Here is a 20,428-nt window from a genome sequence, read left to right on the forward strand (position 1 = left end):
TATGTAAACTGTGGATCGCTTCACAGAACTTTCCTTTGCAATGTTGGTTTAAATATTTAAAAAATGATGTCATATAATGATGGCCAGCCTTCCTGACCTTCAGGCCTTCACTGTGGCTGGACTGTGTGATACAGAGAATATGCAAGGTGGTTTGAACCAGAGCATTCCTGAGGTGTCCTGGGTACCTGTCTGTTTCTCTTTCTTAATGAAAAAAAACCCTATCCAATAATGGCAATGCTAGACAGACACACTCTAGATCATTTACAAGCATTTCAGCTTCCAAGCACAACCATCTCAAGAGCTGCAGACTGGCTATTATCCTGTTATATTATCTCTGGTTAAATGCAACAAGATATTTTCAGATTTCATATTTTAAAATTTAGCTATTTTAATAATTCAGTATTGAGTCTGAGGTTGACAGAGAGGCAGGCAGATTTTCCTAACTGATATATCATCCTAAGATAATTACAATAAAAGAGCAAGTTGGCTCTTTTATTGTAGTACACTCTGAAGCATGCTCTTGCATACCATTATTCATACTGCTTATGATTATGTGATTGCTAGCTTGAGTCTAGGAAGATGTGCTAAATCCTGGAGCAGGATTTGGCATGCATTTGCAAAGTGTTACGAGATGTATCCATCTCATTCCAAGGGTTGGTTTTGTGGCATGTCATACAGTTGATGTGTGGCAGGATTTTGTTCCTCTAGTTTGGTATCACCTTGTGCTCTGATCAGGAAGGTGGTTTTTCCTGGGTCGCTCTGGGACTGTTTTGTTTCTGACTTTCACCTTCCACTGTAAAGGTTTTGGAGGTGGAGGAAGACACTATATTCACACTGTCTTTGGACTAGTGGCAGCTAATGTTATGGTATAACTAGGTTAAATATTTGATCATAGTCCTGTGTCATTATTTTAATCTTTGCAGTTACAGATATTTCATATTGAGTCTCCTGTTTAATTTTGTTGTTTTTCTTTTCTAGATGAGGGCTATTACCAAGGTGGAAAGTTTCAGTTTGAAATTGAAGTTCCTGATGCCTACAATATGGTGGTGAGTATCTCTCATTAACATAATAGTTATTATTTTGCACCTCTAGGCAATAGAACTTCGGAGGGACTGTGGCATGGGCACTAAGAAAGGACCTTCTGTCTGTTACTAAAATATCATGAGTTTGTAGAAAAATCTTGATTGTCTGGAGTTTTTAGAGGCCATCTGAACCCCTGCTGGAAGTTGGGGTAGTCTTTGATTGCTTAAGGCATTGGGCCAGTTGGCATTTAAAAATCTCTTAGGAAGGAGATTCCACTACCTCTCTGGACCTCTGTTCTAATGTTTAGTTACCCTTCTGAGTTTTTTCTTGTAATGGGTCAAAATTGCCCTTTTGCAGCTTGTTTGTGGCCTCTTGCTTTATCACTGTGCACTTCTAAGAAAAGCCTGACTGTCTCCTCTGTACCCTTTCACTAGGTAGTTGTAGACAGCAACAGAGTCCCATCTTTAGCCTTCTTCCAGACCAAATAAATCCCGGACTCTCAGCTCTATTTCTACTGTGTGTGCTCTGGTCTGATCATCACCATCTTGGTGGCTGTCTGCTGGGCTCACTCCAGTTTGTCAGTATGTCTGGTACTGTGGAATTCAAAACAGGACATAATTCTGGATGCAGTGTCGCATGAGTCCCAGGGAGTGGGAATAATGATTTCCATGGCTCTTCTTTTGCAATCCAGTGTTTACAACCCAGCAGCATTGAGGCTCTTACTGCCTTAGTGATACTGCACCTTTTTGCAACCATCTGGCAGAAGCTGCTTAAAAGTGTAGGTGAATCAGACCCGAGTCTCCCTTTGGTTGAAGTTCTGCTCTCCTGTGGGTTAATTATTCTTGAGACCTGAATTTAATCATTATTCTCAGAAAAAAAAATTTTGAAAGGATATATCTAACGGAAAGAATTAAATCCATGAATTAAAAGGAAAGAGTGGGGTTTTTTTTGGTTGGTTATTTTTGTTTTGTTTCTCTGGGGCCTTCAAACTGGTGTGTATCATTCTAATATTGGATGTAGGTGCTTAATGTCTTCAGAGAACACACAGTGGATGATATGGAAAGCATGGATGTAGTGGCAAGTGGCCTCCTTCAGCCCATGCCACTGATTCTGCTGATTGTCTCCCAGGCTGTTTAGCTAAGTATTTTTTAAAAATACCAATTTCAGTGGTTAGGTAAATGGCTTTTCAGAGGGCCTACAAATGATTGTGCTATCTTACTGTAGATAAATGGAAAGCTCCAGGCAGTTTGGCCTGCTCAAGCACAAGCTGGTATTTCGTTATTGTATTTTAATAAAATTGCAGAACCTTGCAAGTGCAGTAAAAATAACTGAGATATTGTTTTCAGAATTTAGCTGTCAAAACAACAAAGATAGACTCCAGAAATAGGAAACAATTGGGGCATATGTCTGGTTCTTGGGAATTATACCTGCTACTCTGTTTCACAGTAGTTTGCTATGTAAGGAAATGAGATTCATTTGAGCCACAATATTTGCGTTTAGTTATATAAATTGTGTTTTCTTTTCTTTTGAATAGTTTGGATAATTTTGCTTCCTTTTGTAACTTTTTTCCAGTCCTTCTATTTGTTCGTTCTTTTTTCTTACTTTTGGTGGTGATAGTTCAGAGCTGTTCTTTCAGAGAGGCTGAAGAATGTGTTGTGGAGGATACCAGAGAAGCATTTCCAGCCAGACCTTTGGCTTGTGCAAATGTACCAAGCCTAAATTCAGCATTATATACATGTAGTAGTTGTGGTCATAGCATTGTTTGTATGCATGTAAAAAGGAGGTGCTTTGTTCTGGAATGTAATAGCTTGAATTCCCAGACAGAGCTTGGAGAACAGTGCATTTAACACTGCGAGTAGAAAGGTTGTTTCTGAAAGCAGAGTTGGCTTCATATTGCACAAGATGCCTTCATAAGCTTCCTAATATTCGATTATTTATAGTCTATGAATACATGGAGCTTGCATCTTGCAAAAGTTCAGGCTAGCTGAAGACTGTAGCATTTCTGAATCAGCCTTCGATTTCCCCCTCCTTTGTTTTGATAGTTGCTCTCTCCTTGTAGAGTAAGGTCAAGGACTATCTGCTCAATCTGGTGGTGTTTTTTGGACGTGTTTAAGATCCTGCCTGTCTTTGTTGATATACTTCAGTCTAAAACACCTACATGTACTAATCATGTTTGCAGTTGGATGGTTTTGGTTATGGTTATGTGGTTTTATTAAGTTCCTCTTCACCAAAGAATTTCATACTGCGATACAGACCACTTTGGCTAGCTTGTGTATGTTTTAGTGTTGACTACATCCTTGTTCCAACATGAATAAACTGTGCCATCACATACCTGAGAAACATGGCTTTCAGTATAAAGGGGGCAACCCTGTCGTGTTCTCTGCTGGTCTAATTTTAAGTCCTCTTCAGTAACAGCAATTTTAATCACTGTGGCAATGCTGCACAGGGGAACGTACACAATGTGTACTCAATTTTTCAAACTCTTGTGTTTAGATAGTCACCTAAACACTGCTGCAGGAAAAGTATTTACTGTGTGTTAATAGGAGAGTTGAATGTTAATTTTGATCTTGGCGTTTTTTTGAATCTCAATTGCTATAATTAAAAAATCTGGTTTGTTATGCTTCCCTGCTCAGCACTGGCAGAAAATCTACAGCAAATGTTAATTGGATATTTTTTAATTATGTTTTAATTCTGAACACCTCTCATGCAATACAAAAGTAAAAAGTTTGCCTTTGTGCAAGTTGAAAAAAAAATTGCAGTAGGTTGAGTATTGGATTATAGTCAGGTTATTAATGAAAATGTTTATGTTCATATTTATGGAGATAATTACTCTGAGGCCGTGGTTTGTTTTCTGCCAGGCAGAATAATACTGAAATGCCTGATGATTGTTTTTAATAGAGCTCTCCAGACCTGCCAGTGCTCTTTTCAGTTCACAAGCAAGGTTAGGATATTGCACGTGTCAAGCTCCTTGAAGGACTGCTGAATGTGTGTCAGGAGTAAAAACACTGGACAAAAAAGACTGGCAAGTCATTACAGCCTTGCTTCAGAGCCTGCATCCATTTTCTAGTTAATCTTTTTAGACTGCAGAAGAAAAGAGCACCTGTTGCTGAAGCTACAAAATGTAAGTTATAATTTCTGTAATGGCATCCTTTAATTCCTGTAGTATTCTGTTGCTGAAGTCCTGCATGTTTGCTTCTCCCCTGGGGAATTCTTAGTGTTTGTGTTTTGGGGGGTTTTTTTGTTTGTTTTTCCTTCAGTCTTCATAAGCAGCTTCTGCACTGGGAAAAAAGTAGGGGTTTGGTCTGGTGGTGTAGCGGAAGAGCGTGACAATATATAGTTACAGAGGAAAAGCTTGGAAGATTTTGTTGTGTGCTGCAGCCATAGCATACTACTCTGCCCAGAGAGTAAAGGTTGTTGGAGATTGTTCAGAAAGTAGTGGGTCTGTGAATACAGAGTAGTAACTTATCTTTGTGCTTAGATGTAACTGACTAGGATGTACAGTCATATTTGGTACCTGGGCTATGAATTTCCTTGGTGCAAGGATTCAAGAGCTTAAGATGTGGTAGGGATGCGTTGGAGCAAGCACTACTGTGAACTGCTGCCTCTTGCTTGTGGGACAGAGCACACAGCAGGGTAGGGCTGAAAGACTTCTCTAGCAGTGAACTGCTGGCATGAGTATTAGAAATATTTATTATGGTCTGTAATTGCAGTACAATATTATGAAGAGTTCTTCTGTATCCGTAATTAAGCTATGTAAACTGTTGGAGTGGTGGACAATTTTAGAAGCATCTGAATTTAGGAACTGGAAAGGGTTCCTGTTTTAAATTAGGTATTGTAAGCATGCAGATGGTTCAGACAGATTTGTGCTACAGTGCTAGCAGTAGATTGTCACCATATTCCTTCATTTCACTGCATGCTTTCCAGCAAGGCTGATGGGAGCTAAGAGGCATCACCACAGGCTTTCCCTGGAGTGGTGTGTTGCCCAAATAGGGGAACTCTTCCAAGTGCTGCACTTGTGCGTTGTCATGTTACCTAGTCCATAGATTTTCATCGTGGCTGATTTAGTGTTGAAACTGAGCAAATATTGGTGTTGGTTATGCTGAAGCAAGCAGTAATCAAATGCTGTGGACCTGATGACACCTGTGGTCTGTAAGTGGTCTCTCTACATTGCTGCTCTGTGAAGGCAGCACCCAAGAAGTCACATGCCTCAGTAGCATTTTTGAGTTGGTTCAATTAATACGCTTATGAGCACTTGCTGCTCTTGGGTTGGTGTTTTAATGTGTACTCTTTGAGTGTTCTTGGTTAAATTTCTTTCTGCCTTAATAAGACAGACTCTGGGATTGTTGGGTTGGTTGGTTTGTTTTGCTTTGTTTTTTGGTTTTTGCTTTTTTTTTTTTTTTGAGTGCTAGCTGAAAATACTACGAAGAACCCTCAATATTGCAAGTTACTGCTCACCTTTTAAACTGACTGATTGGAAATGGGGCCAGAATGAGGAATTCTCTTCCTCTTTTCTGTGGCATTGGAGTGAGCATTCAGGTGATGCTCCCTGCAGCCCTAATGAAGGAAGTAGCTGGTGAGGTTTCCAAGGACACAAGCATATAAACATGGTCCTGAATGGAAATGCTTCTACTCTCCAGGGCAGTCAAAGTGAAGAACATCCTGAACAGGAATATTTAATCTCAGACATGCCCCCAAAGTATTTTCCAAAAGAAATTTGAGCATCTTGGATCTGTTCTTTATGTAGACAACTGGTTCAGGCTGGCTGCTTTTTGGAGCCTTGGGAAAACCTGGTGTTGCATTTGCAGAATCCTCTGCTCGGATCTGATCTCTTTCACACCTAAGACTACCTTGACTTGATTGATAATTTTTTTTTTTTTTTATAACACTGTTTTAGGGGCATGCCATAAATGGAATCAGTGAGCTTGAGCTTTTGATGTTTTCTGGATTCAGTGTTTTCCTTTCTATAAGAGCTGTCCATGTTCTAAGAAAAACTAATCATCCTGAGCTCCTAAAGCTGGAGTAAATCTATGTGAAAAGTACTACAGCGAGAAGAGTTAAGACTATTAATATTTCACTTTCAAATTATTTTAGCATGTTAAAAGCCTTTGGAAAATCAACAATTTTATCTGTTTTGAATGGCTTTTAAAAGTTTCATTCTTTTTTCCTCAATTCTTCCAGAAGAAAAGCCTGCTTCCACTAGTATATGAGAAGAGAAGGCTGAGATGGCATTCTTATTCATGTCTACAAATATCTGGGGGGTGGGTGTCAAGATGAAGGTGACAGTCTCTTTTTTGGTAGTTCCCAGTATTAGAACAAGGAACAATGGATATAAGCTGGAGCAAAGGAAGTTCCACCTTAACATGTGAAGAAACTTCTTTATGGTGAAGGTGATGGGGCACTGGAACAGGCTGCTCAGAGAGGTGGGAAGTTGTGGAGTTTCCTTCTCTGGAGACTTTGGAAACCTGCCTGGATGCATTCCTGTGTGGACTAACCCAGGTGATTCTGCTTTGGCAGGGAGATGATAGGATCAGTCAGGGCTGGAAGGGACCACAAGGATCATCTAGTTCTAACCCCCCCTGCCATGGGCAGGGACACCTCACGCTAGGTCAGGCTGGCCAGAGCCTCATCCAGCCTGGCCTTAAACACCTCCAGGGATAGGGCCTTAACCACCTCCCTGGACAACCCATTCCAGGCTCTCACCACTCTCATGGTGAAGAACTTCCATTCCCCCTAGTCCTGTCACTACCTGATATCCTAAAAAGTCCCTCCCCAGCTTTCTTGTAGGCCCCCTTCAGATACTGGAAGGCTGCAATAAGGTCACCTTGGAGCCTTCTCTTCTCCAGACTGAAGAGGTGGGACTGGATGGTCTCTAGCAGTCCCTGTATACCCTTAACATTCTGTGATTGAGTAGTCCCTCCTGTCCCAGGCAGGGTTTCTTGGATGTACCTGCTCCACAGTTCAAAATACTTCATATTTCATCATATTTGGGAGGGAAAATGGCTGATTCCTGCTTGCCTATCCTTTTGTGCATGAATCTGCCCTTAATATGTTGCATATGTTGGAAATGTACTGTTGTTTATAATCTTAGGTGTGCAGAGTGAAAGAGACTTCTTTAACAATGTAGTATATTATTTACCAGATGGGCTGTGGACTCTTTGGTGGTGGTAGGATAGTGAGTCACAACAAAGCATTTGGTACTGAGACAGATATTGCAGAGAGATGGTGAGAAGAAAGCTGAAGCAGAGTTAGATAGTTGTCATGTCTCCTCAAACTACTGTGCCATTAGAAATAATAAAATCTTTTGGTAAACCTCTCACTTGCCATTTTAGAGAATTACACTTGTTAGGAAACAGGCTGCACATTCCTGAACTTTTCTGTGTAAGGCAAAGAGAAGTTTGTTAGTGTTTGTGCTTACAAAACCTGCTGGGAATGTTGCTGTCCATGTAGACATTAGAAGAAGCTGCAAAACGGCAAGCGAAGCACTTAATGGTGTGTACAGCAAATGTCTTTAGCACCAAGTACTGCTGCCTGACTAATGTGTTCTCAGCTTCTCTTCCTCAAGCACAGCTTTTTTTTTCAGTTGACCAGCTGCCCAGAAATAGAGGGCAGTGGAGGATGGAAGCAAATGTTAAAAAATAAAATTAAAACCATCCCAGTGACCAAGGGATTGATTTATTTGAAAAAACAAATAAACATACTCCCTTCTTTTCTGCCTTGAGGTACAGCTGATGAAATAATAGGTGCTACAAGACTAGGGAGCTGGTCCTTTAAGGAGTGGGATCCAATTGATAGTACTGATCTGGTTTAACATTCACAAACTAAACTGGATGCCAGTTCTGGTTTGCAGCTCCTGTGGTTCTAACATGTTATCAAGTAGATAATCTTAGTGACTCTCTAGTATACTGGTATTTCTGTGACATGAGATGCCCTAGGCAGTGGTCAAAAACTGGAAATTTAACAGCATGGCTGTTAATCTTGGCCCTTTTCCTGGCCAATAAATTTGTTATGGAAACAGGAAACAATTGAAGGGGATTTGCCCCCTGAAGGATCAGATGTCACATTCAAGGGGCTTCCATCCACTTCTTTGACCCTATTTATACACTTCTTGGCTTGGAATTGATGGAATGGGAATTGAGTTCAAGTTCTATAATGCATCTTTCTGGAAACTTGGAGGCAGCACAAGGAAGCTCAGGGATTCAAAGTGCATGACTTCTTGTGTTGCAACCACTCTCCTGTAAGTTATCTCCTCTTCCACTGGGTAATCCAGTCCATCAAAAGCACAGGGCAGTGTGGCTTAGTTTTCAACTCCTTTCTCTGTACTTTGTGCTTACCTATGTTTGGTGGTCAGTTTCAGCCAAACTCAGATCCTCAGGACCTGGTTTAGGAGAGTGTCAAGAAATACCTAGGGGTAGCTTGGTCTCTGGAAGCTATATTCCCGTTAATTCCTCTTTTGGGGAGGAAAAAAAAATGGGAGTCGTAGTTGCAGGGCAGTTTATATGAATGCTTTGTGACTACCTAGTGCCTGGAGAAAACATTTTAAAGAATTCCAAATTTTTGCTAGGAACTCCCATAATCTCTCTAAGGAAAATGATCTGAAACTGTTAAGTTCATGTATTGATTAGCACTTTATATTCTCTCATTTGGTGAGAATAATGGAGGGGGAAGATTATTTATTAGCTGCGTTTCTAAAGTGAGAGAAACTTGATGAGAAAAAACTTCCACCAGAACTAAAGTCAGTATATGTGGGGGTCTCACATGCTTGCAACACTTTGTACTGTCTGTGCATTTACTGATATGTTTAAGTGGACTGAGAATGATAGAGAAGTTACTTTCTAACAGGGAGAGATCCCACAAGGTAAGTGACTACTTAGAAATGAATGAGGAAATGGAGGGATTCACTGTTGTGACCCCCTCCTTAGAGGTGGGATCTGCCTGTGTAACTTTCAGTATCTGAAGTGAGGGGAAGAGTTTAAGTGATAAAATGAGCCAAATATATCTTGGAACAAGCTCAAAGAAGTTTTGTCTGAAGAAAAATTCTATTGATTCTGCTGCAGTTGTCCTGCCTAACCGAGAAAGAAGAGAGAAAACTGTTGTCTTAATGTCAGGAGTGGGATTTTCTAATTTTATGAAGAACCCTTTGATGAAAGGATAAAGGAATTCTTTTGTTTCCATGATGCAAATAAATGAGACACCAGTTAATTCACTCTGACTGTGAGGATTTGGGAATTATATTAAAAAAAAAACCCAAACAACCAAACAAAAAAACCCCACAAGCTTAGTTTTCATGGAGTTTTTACCTTTTTCCTACTCATCAATGTATTCTGCATTTGAAGGTAGATATGGTAGAAATGTACTCTTCAATCTTGATCTAGCAGCACAGAATAAACACTGCGAACACTGCTACTGTCCCTTTCTTGAGAACTAATCTTTGAAAACAATGTGAAGGTGTAACTAGTGAAAAGATGTGCTGTTTGTAAACTTCTAAGAACAGCATTTCCTTTGAAGGAAAAAAAAGTTGACTGTTTTCTGTATACCACTTATATTTCAGTAACGCTGTGATCCAGCACTGAGGCAGTCATTACCCCTTGAGTTACTGAACAAAGTAAGAGTGGAGGAAAATCAACATCTGTAGTATGAATTGCAGATTTGTTGAGAGGCATTATCATAGAATCATAGAACACTAGGGGTTGGAAGGGACCCTGAAAGGTCATCCAGTCCAACCCCCCTGCCAGAACAGGATCACCCAGAGGGGTTGTCTTTTACTGCTGCACATGTTATTGGTAGCTCAGTACTTTGTATATCTCTTGCCTCTTTTCTATGATGTCTTATTTAAAAGAATATTTTACTAAAAAGTCAGTTGGGCAGTTGAGAACAAAACCATTGCATAAAACACAAAATGCCACCACACAAGCACAGTTATTTGAGGTATTTTGTCTCTTGACTGAAGTCTTCATGGTGAAGCAGTGGAGGCAAATAGCTCTATATCTATAATATGTGATTTAATTGAAGTTATGAAAGGTACTGGTCTGTGCTGATGTATTCCAGTACACTTACAATAAGAAGTCATCTGCTTGATTGAAAGCTGCAAATTGTAATTCGGAGAGCTTGGATGGATCAACAATGTGCTGTTGCTAAGCTACCACAATTTTTATGACCCACTCTTCTTTTTTTTTATTTACTTCACAAAACTAGAGCAAACGAGACTGTGTTTTAAGAACCTGTATTTCAAAACCCACTATGGAATTCATAAATCTGGGCATCTTGCCAGAAAAGAAGTTTGGTGGATTTTTACATAAATATCTTCAGTTTGGGTGCCTTCTTGATGCTTCTTGTAATACTGCTTATTCAATTGTGAACAGGAAGGTCTGCGTTGAAAAGATGCTGTTCTTTTGACGTCGTTATTACTGTTTGCATCCTCTGCTGTTTTTCAAACTCTTGACTTGGATAAGCCTTGGGGAAAAAACACTAAGTAGTTTTCTGGTTTAAATTACTGTCTTACTGGTTAAGTGGTAAGAAAGCAACTGACATGGAATATTTTCTCTCCCTTGAAGGAGACAGGATAAGAGTAAATTTTTTTCAGCTGTCTTTACAGTTGTTTTTCTAGGAAAAAGCAAAACACCAGCTCAGCTTTTGTAAAGGGCTGAGAGAAATTAAGAGGGCAGAGAAAGCTGGTACAGCTCCTGTGGGTTATATTGTTAGTGCCTTGAATACACAAATCTAGGCTGTAAACATCAAATCTATTTGCCTTTTCCAGTTTTGTGGCTTGCAGCAGCAATGTGATTTTTTTATTTTAAGGGGTAACGTCACAATTTGTTTTCTTGTCTCCTGGCAGCCTCCAAAAGTAAAATGCTCGACAAGAATCTGGCACCCGAACATTACAGAGACAGGAGAAATCTGCCTAAGGTAGTAATAATATTCTCTTAAATTAACCTGGGTGGTTTTTCTGTGTGATGAAACATTGTATATGATTTTTATGCTAGTGTTTTTTTTCAACAGATTCTACAGACCAGTGATATGTGACCCTTAGGAGCTTAGAAATCTACTGAAAGTATTGTTCTTGCCACGTGTAAGATGTAGAGATTCATACTTAATGCTTTGTTCTGCTTGGGATAAAAATATAAATTCCAGACAGAACCAAACTCGTTGGACCTTTGTCTTCTTCCCTCCATGAATGCAATGCTCTTGGGCTTCCAGCTTTACTTTTTTTAATTCCTTAATGTGTTAAGTGCTTGAAAACCATTTATATTTCAGAAAGAAAGGAAAACATGTCCCTTTGATGCTAGCTATTCTATACTTGCCATTTGCTTATTTTAACGTTTAATATTGACTCCAAGACGTGTGCCAGTTAAAACAGAATTGGAAGAGTATAAGTCAACATATGAAGCCCAGAAGGTTTACTTTACCAAAGTAAGTGGCTTAGGTTACTGGTGGTTTTGCTTGGTAGTAAATGTTTCCTTTTGAAAATCATTCTGAAACGTTAATTTCAGTGTGTCATAATGAGTACCTGATGGTGAAATTGGCCAGAAACCAAATGTAAACAGAAGTGAGAAGCATAACTATTGTTTTTCAAGTTAATGAGGCGTAAAAGAAAAAGTAGATGAAGCAGAAGTAATGACTCTAAGTAAGATTGAAAGCTGTTCAATCTTACTTAAATTCTAGATCATTGCCACCATGTGTAGCAAAATAAAAAAAAATAAAAAAAGTTGGTTGTTTTTTTTTTTTTTCCTCTAGATTTAAAAAATCATTTAAATGCTGTATGCAAAGTCCTGGTGCAAATGAAGTTTTCACTAATTGTCACACTTCATAGGCAGGTTTAAGCTCATTGCTGATAACTAAAGAGCTTGTATCAGTGCTTTTAGCCACAATGACAATGAGCTCAGAAGCATGGAGCAGACCAAAGGGTGATTAAAAACCATCCTGAGGAGGCTGTAATATGTTCCTGGTGCTTGATAGTGCCAAATTGCAGCAGGATAACAGGCCGCAGGGGTTGGCCTCTGTAAACATTTACCTCACTTGGGGTTTGGAAGATTTAAAAGCACTGGAAAAACTTACACTAAAACCACTGGGACTACCTAGAAGTCTGGTTGTCCACAATTATTTGGAGCTGTATGCTGGTGATGCAGGAAGGTTGTTTTGCCCAAGTGGATTGCTGCTTTTGGCAAATTTGCCACACCTGTTGTTTCTCAGTGTTCCCCTAGACCTGTTCTATTTTACATAGCTGAAGTTGTCATTGGTCAGTGGGGAGACTGATTTGAGGATCAGGTTTTTACAGTTCAAATTTCAACAGTGTCCCTGTGGCCTAGTTAGTGGACAAAAGCTCATACACTTTGAGTCAAACAGTGCAAGGAAAGGAATTTATAAGTCAGCTGTTTGGAATCAGGGAACAAGAAGTGCAAAACATCAATCAAGTTTGAGCTCATGACTACAGTGCAACATTTTCAAAGGCTAAATAAACCTTCACATTCTTGAGGATATTTCACTGTTTTTTGTCTTTAAATAGTTTTATGAAAGATGAATGTGGTGTTGGAACATCATAATTCTAATTCAGTACATCAGCTATATTTGATTGTCAGGTACTTCAACATATCAAACCTTTGAAATGTCTTACCATTTAGATGAAAAAGCTAAAATAACTTGGATTGCTTTATTATAATGGAGAATACACTCTATATATAGTACTTGCAATCAACTTATAAAAGATTCTTTACATTAAAATAGCCTCATCTATTTTTAAAAACAGTAAAAAAATTCCTTGTAAATATTTTTCCCCCACTATATTTTAGTAAACATACCTCATGCTACGGTATATATTGGTTCATTAATCACCTCTGAATTAAAACACACCAAATGATTAAACTTTCATAGTTTGCATTGGGCTGGTAGGAACCCTTAAAGGCCATCTTCTTGTCCAGCCCCTCTGCAGTAAGCAGAGACACCTCTAACTAGGTTAGGCTTCACAGGGCTACATGGAGTCTGATCTCGAATGTCTCCAGGGATGGGGCCTCAAACACATCCTTGGGCAACCTGTTCTAGTATTTCACCATTCTCATTGTAAGGAACTTCCTCCTTATGTCCAACCTAAACCTACCCTGCTCCAGTTTAAAACCATTGCCACTTGTCGTGTTGCTATAAGCTCTGCTAAACAGTCCTGCCTCAGCCTTCTTGTGAGTCCCCTTCCGATATTGAAATGTAGCTATAAGGTCTCCCTGGAGCCTTCTCTTCTCCAGGCAAAATAGTCCCAATTCTTTCAGCCTGCCTTCATAGGGAAGTTGCACTGGCCCTCTGATTGTCTTTATGGTCCTCCTCTGGACCTGCACCATCAGATCTCACGCTTTGGGAGCCCCAGAGCGGGATACAGTATTCTGGGTGAGGTCTCACCAGAGCAGAGTCACTTCTCTCAAGTTGCTGGCCACACTGCTTTTGATGCAGCCCAGGATGCAATTTGCCTTCTGGGCTGCAAGCGCACATTGCGGTCAAGTGTAAGTTTTGGGCAGGAAAATGGTGCTTGTGCTTTATGGATTGCAGTTACTCAGGATTGAATGAATAATGGGATGTATTAATTAGGCCTGGACTGTACTTGTGGATCTCGCCTCCACTGCACATGTGGATGGAAAACATCAAGATACCTAGGAAAGGATGTTTGTTCTCTTCCTACACCAGGAGACTACCTTGTTTGAAAATGTAATTCATGTTACTGACTATTTATCATTTTCCTCCCTGTTGATGTGATCTGTGCCTGTGGTTTTTTTTTTTTTTTTTTGCCTTCTTGAGTGCATAAGCATTTAGAATGTTTTAATCATTCTGAAATTTCACTGCTTTTCTGGTCAGGTGGTCAGCGCTGTTGGATGTGTTGTTAGTTAAGGTTTGGTCACTTCATGGTAGTATATTATATAATATTATTAAAGGTTGCTGAATGGAGGAGTGTTTGAACACTGGTTATGTTATCTAGTATAGCTCAATGTTGCAAATTCTCCAGTTACAAAATCTGACTATGCTGATTGCTTGTCTTTTCCCTAATGGTTTTCCCAGTCTTCCCAAATGTGTCCGTGTGGAAGCAAAAAGCTTTTTAAAAAGACTTTCTATATAGATTGTTCCACTTCTCCAGTCTATAGTGTGGCCTTCAGAACGCTGCTGGGTTGAGCAGGGAGGTGGAGCAAGAGGATAACTCCTATAAGGTGTCCCTGCCACTGGAGGGTTTCTGAAGTACCTTTACAGCTTGTTTTTAATTCAAATGTACTTCGAATGGTACTTTCTGTTGGCAAAAGGAAGGCAAGAGGATTGTTGCAGCTGGCATTTTATGTTGATAAATGTATTTACCTGAGAGCTTTACACAGGGGGTTTTCTCCAGGACTGTAATTTGTAGTCACTTAAGCTGTGAATCCTGTCAGCTGGAGTTTCAGGAAGTTTTAAACTTGCTAGAGACACAAGTTCCCAGTTCAGTATATGCTTTTGTAAGGACTCTTTCGCATGTTGAGCATTTAAAAAGCAAAAACTCCTCCAAGTTTTACTCTGTGCAGGAATTATGGAATGAAAAAATATCTGTGAAAACGAAAGCTGAGTGGCTGGCTGGTCACATCAGTGGCTGTTTGGGTTACTATAGCCTGAAAAATTGTGATTTTTGCAGTCTTCCCATGGGAATTCAGAGGAAAGGATTTGAAATTATATTCTGGGAGGTCTCCATAGATAAATACAGATGGTAAGGTGCAATTTTCAGTTCAGGTCTCTCCATGACTAAGGACATGCTCAGCTTCTCTCAGATCCTACTACAGCTGAAGACAAAGCAAATGGAAATAGTGTTCCTTCCCTGTTCCTGGTGAAGTTCCCCACCTGACAAACTCCTGCTGGTGTTACAGTGCTCACCTTCCTGTCAGCCCTGCCACTTCTTCCCCAAGGCATGCACTCACTCACTAGCTTTAGTGATGCAAAATGCTGCAGAATTTGCACAGCTGGTCTGTACATCTCTTTTGCAAATTCATTCTCGAGCATCACAAGGGAGGCTTCTGAATGTTTTATTCAACTAGATTGGCTTTCTGGCAATCCAGCATGAGACAGCCCAGTCCTGGTGATTTCAGAATAGTCACTTCAACTAAAGAGGTTTTCTTGCCCATCAGGTATCTTGAAGCTGATAGAACAGGTGGCTTTTGTGGTCTACTTGGTAGCTTGTCAAAGGCAGCCTCTAGAAGCATGAAGTAGGTGATGAAAACTCTTCAACTTCTGGCATTTGAGAGCTATGTAATAGTCTAACTCCCTTATGGCAGCAGGACTTGTGGATGACAGATCTTTGAAAAGAAGCTCCATGCAGATGCTTGTTCACTGAAATAGTTCATGATGTGTTTAGTGTATTTGTATGCATTTAGGTATTCATTCTGTTCCGAGTATGATAGTCTGAGAGCAGATCACCATTCAGGCCTCCGAACTGGCAATTATATCTAGGTCATCCCCATGGAGACCATGAGATATGATTTCTGTAGACCCTGTGCTGGGATAAGGTTTTGATTAATGGCCTAATGATCATTCCCAATTTGTTGAAAGAAAGTGGGTGCTGCTCTAAAAATGAATTATGTCAGCAAATGAGGAATATTAGGCAAAGGTACACTTATCTATCTTTATTGCTTTTCTGCTAGAGCTCTGTGAGAGGGCCATGAGGCCTCTCAAGTCCTGGCTGCTGATATCCCCAGCTGGAGATACACCGAGAGCGCTCTGCTTTGGGAAGCTGGAAGGATATTAATGAGGCTTAGCTTACATGCTCAGGCACTTTGAGCTCTATCAGTAGATATATTTGTGCTTTTTGCGTGTTTGTTAACTTATTCCTCTCATGTTCACTGTGAGCTCTGTGAAGAGTTAAAAGGAGAGTACTGTAGCAAAAGTGTATGAAGAAACCCTGAAAATCCTGGCTCTTCCCTGTTCAGCAGCGTTTTTACCTTTTACTTTTGTAAGATGAAAAAAGTTGCAGCCATGAGAAATTATTTTTAATGTTCTTGAAATTTTGAGCTGGAGTAGTGATACTGTCGTATCTCTTCTCTTTTTAAGGCACAGAAATGAGATTAGCAGCACAGTTAAGATGGAAAGGTTTTGTACAATATGATGATCTTGTCCAGTGTAGAGAGGCTAAGAACAAGGCCTAATGCTAGTCATGGTTTATCTCCTTAGATTAGAAACTCAATTCATTCAATAAATAACTATGAATAGCTTGGATTGCTCCAGCCATCTACTGTTAATTTAAAAATTACTCAATACACATTATCCTGAAGGTTGGTAAAACCTAATAGTTTGAGACTATGTCACTTCAATACTGTCATTTCAGTAGTGAAAGCTGCTTGGTGATGATGAATTTTTCTCTTTTGCTACTGTGCTGTATGAGTTTCCAGTTTTAGAAGACTTCTTAAAAGAGAAGACATGATTGTGAAATGGTGCCTTGAGGAATTTTCTAGACTTTCTCATTCCGATGATTACTTTGAATGTGTGCAAGGTGTCAGCTCAGTTATGCTCTTTAATCTCCAGTATTTTCACTTCTCATGACTGGTGCTGTTTTGCCCTCAAAGGTCCAGGAACACCGAACCAGCTGAACATGCCCCAGTAATTCCAACTTGTAAATTGCCCAACAGCTTTGCTGCACTTAACATGCAACATAGTACACGGATCATGTTAAATTCCTGTGTACACACATACTGTGTAGAAAAGTTTGTATCTTTATTTATGTTAATATCCAGATGTATTTATATTTAAAATCAACAGCATGTGTTACAGCTTATAAGGAACTTTCTTCTCCTGTAAGCAGCGTGTCTTGCCCAGAGTAGTCTTCATTGTGATTTTCAGCTGGATGTGTGGTGTTGGGTTTGTTTGTACAGCCTTAAAATGTTCTGGGTGAACTATAGCTCACCTGCTGCAAGAGGACTGTTAAAGACTCTGCCACTAGACTGTCTTGCACAGTGTCTCTGGAGGCTCCAAATGCATCTGTTCGTGTTCTGGCTGTTGCAGAACCTTCTGAAGCAGGCAGCCCAAAACTATTTCACTTTCCTATCCCTGCTTTTAAGAAGCCCCTCCTTTTTTTTTTTTTTTTTTTTGATAGAAACGTGCAAAGTTGATGAGATGTCATTCTGTAAGCCTGTCTTCACTAAAGATGAATATATTCTAAACCAGAGCACACATCCATCTCAATGTTGAGACTGACACAAGGGTATCCTGTTTTGCTTGATAGTTCAGTTTGTTTTTTTGACAAAGGTTAAGCTCCAATTAGGAGCTTTGAGGTACCACTGTGTGAATTGTTACTTGAGGAAGGCATATCAATTTTTGCACTTTAAAATGGCTGCACCAGGTAAAGTACAAGAGGTCTGTAATTCTTATATTGCAGTTCCTTCCTGAGTTCTTAATGTATTCTGAGCAGATTCCTGACAAAGATTGTTTAACCAGAAGTTGCACTGTATAATGCATGTGTCCTTTTTTTGCAGTTTATTGAGAGAACATTCAATTGATGGCACTGGCTGGGCTCCAACTAGAACGTTAAAGGTACTGTTTCCTTTCAGATACACATCTCAAACTGCATCTTGTAAAATATTTCTATGGACTTGGAAAGAGACAGATAATGTGGTTTGCTCTAGAAACCACTGAAGTTTTTGTCTTTCAACAAGTGTTGATGGCAATACTGAAACAAGTACAGTGCTAACTGACTAGAAAATGTTTGCTGGTTTTATCATAGCTGCTTTGACTGATGGAAGGTTTTGTAGAATGGTGTGACTGCAGGCGACCATGAGAACTGATGCATTGTAAAGGTGGTCAGGTGGTTGTTTGTTTGGGGTTTGGGGTTTTTTGTTTGTTTGTCTGCTTTGGGGTTTTTGTTTGTATGGATTTTTTGTTTGGGTTTGGGGGTTTGGATATTGTTGTATTTTGGTGTTTTGGGGGTTTTTGTTTGGGTTTTTTTACCTTTTTTTCTTTTTTTACTGAACCCAGAAATACAGAAGCATTACATGAGCAGGACTGACAGTAATCTATAGCCCTTGTAATTTCTGTTGTACTGATATTCCTGACAAATCAATTGTCTGTCTTCCATCCTCCAAAGTTCTTCTGAGCAGAAGAATTTGGAAAAGTGAAAGGCAAGTTGGATTTGGGATAAATGTCATGTGGCATGGAATCAGGGTGTAGTTACTGCTCCATCTTGAATTCTGTTACGTCCTTAGTGTTCAAAGTGGGGAGCAGTGCATCTACACTTGGGTATTGCATAAAGCAGAGAATATTATGAAGCATTTCAGGGTATTTTTAACTTCAATAAGTTGAAGAGGGGGTGGAAAAAATGCCACAACCCCAAACAAAACAGGAACTCTCTGGGTGCTGAAATGAAAGATTCACCAAGGAAAAAAGAGGTGTAGTACTTTAACTTGTGGGGGGGGGGGGGGGGGAGATCATGCATCTTACTTGGATTTTCCCCCCACCCTCCCACCATGAGCACCACAATTGCAAGCTCGTGCTTTATAGTCTTATAAATAAAACAAAAAAAAAACCAAAACAAACCCCAAATTGAGAAGTTTTCATCTTTATCTTCAGTCTCTATTTGAAGTAAATGTGCAGTTTCAGTAAGTTGTTTTCTCACTTGTCATCACTTCATGTGATTTAAATATCATCACAAAAAATAAGGTTAGTGTCAGAGTACTTAAATTCCACACCAGACACACTTTTGAGATAGAGAATATTGCTGGTTTATTGGTGGTATGGCTATACCACCAAGTTATTTGTCAGTGTGCATTAGTAATTGTGGCTGGTACATGCTGAGTAGAGACCACAGAATTACATTGAACAGTGAGTGACCGGTAGCAAACCAGAGGCAGGAGGTGTCACTCAGGTTAATTTTAGCTCTCAGCCTGCTGCAATGCAGCCTTTTTGAATAATTTGTTTCCAATGTTTGGACACCATGGTTTGGAGAACCTGCCCATCTCCACAAATGAATACAGTGTGACTTAACACAGTAGTGCTATGGATTGTATCCAGTCTTGGCTAATGGTAGACTTGAAAGTCAGTATTTCATATTCCATTAATCAATAATATGAAAGCAGGCTGGTTTTCTGGTGGAGAAATAGCCAAATTTGTTCAATAGAACATTCTCAAATCCTTGTAAAATATTTACTTTTGAGAATGGGGATGGATGGCCAAGTGTTGGTTCCAGTACTTGGGTCACAACAGCCCCATGTAATGTTTGGTGGTGAATTGTTGGAAATCTGCCCAGCAGAAAGGGTCCTGGGGGTGCTGGTTGACAGCTGGCTGAACATGAGCCAAAAGTGTGCTCAGGTGGTCAAGAAGGCCAACAGCATCTTGGCCTGGATTGGGAATAGCACATCTAGGAGGACCAGAGAGGTGTTTGTTCCCCTGTATTTGGCACTGGTGAGGCTGCACCTTGAATACTGTGTTGAGTTTTGGGCACCTCACCATGAGAAGGACGTAGAGTTGCTGGAGCATGTCCAGAGAAGGGCAGCAAAGATGGTGAAAGGGTCTAGAGAACAAGTTTTAAGAGGAGCAGCTGAAGGAACTGCAGTTGTTCAGTCTGGAGAAAAGGAGGCTGAGGGGAGACCTCATTGCTCTCTACAAATCCCTGAAAGGAGGTTGTAGTGAGGCAGGTGTCAGTCTCTTCTTCCTAATATCAAGTGATAAAGCAAGAGGAAATGGCCTGAAATTGTGCCAGGAGAGGTTTAGTTAGATATTAGGGGGAAAAAAAAACAAAACATTTTACTGAAAGAGTGGTCAGGCATTGGAAGCGGTTGCCTGGAGAGGTAGTGGAGTCCTGGAGGTGTTAACAAAAAAAAATGTAGGCATGGCACTTGGGGACATGGTGGTGTTGGATTGATGGTTGGAGCTGATGATCTTCGATGTCTTTTCCAACCAAAGCAATTCTGCTTGCGTTGGTAAAAGCATTCAAACAGATAACACAGAACCTCAAAAAGCCATGTGAAGAAACCAGCTCTGCTGTGTGCAGCTCCATGCATTCATGTTACGTGCTTAACCTTTTAGAAGTTATAGATTCTGTCTCATCTTTTGAATCCTTGTGGTGGCAGCAGAGCTCTTAAGTGAAAAAACCCTTCAAAATAATCTGCTGTAATCTTTTTACCCATTCAGTACTAAAGGAAATGTTAGAAACTTGGAGGCATTTAGATTATGCCTTTTAACTGCCTCTAATAAAAATTAAAATCTTCTTAATACTCTGTAAGAATTATCTGATATATTGTGGTTTTAAGTGTAGAGAATTCTTAAGGGGGGGGGGGAAAGGCTAAGTCAATTTTATTTTCTAGTGTTTTGTTGCACTTAGTGACTGAATACTCTTTAAGTTGCTAAGTGTTGAGCATTGTCCTTTTTCCACTTTTTCCTGCTACTGAACATGTTTCCTTGGACCACTGTTAAAGCAGCCAGTGTACTAGTGAAGGCA

General features: G+C 39.9%; 1 protein-coding gene across 1 annotated transcript in view; it reads left to right on the forward strand.

Moving 5' to 3' along the window:
* Nucleotides 1–20,428, forward strand: part of UBE2F (ubiquitin conjugating enzyme E2 F (putative)) — an 84,269-nt gene that overhangs the window by 19,917 nt on the left and 43,924 nt on the right. The window contains exons 5-7 of the mRNA XM_054381056.1: nt 979–1,046; nt 10,856–10,926; nt 17,472–17,529. Of these exons, the coding sequence (XP_054237031.1) occupies nt 979–1,046; nt 10,856–10,926; nt 17,472–17,529 (197 nt within the window). The remainder of the gene's footprint in view (nt 1–978; nt 1,047–10,855; nt 10,927–17,471; nt 17,530–20,428) is intronic.

Source organism: Indicator indicator, chromosome 5, assembly GCF_027791375.1.
Source record: "Indicator indicator isolate 239-I01 chromosome 5, UM_Iind_1.1, whole genome shotgun sequence".
NCBI classification, from domain to species: domain Eukaryota; kingdom Metazoa; phylum Chordata; class Aves; order Piciformes; family Indicatoridae; genus Indicator; species Indicator indicator.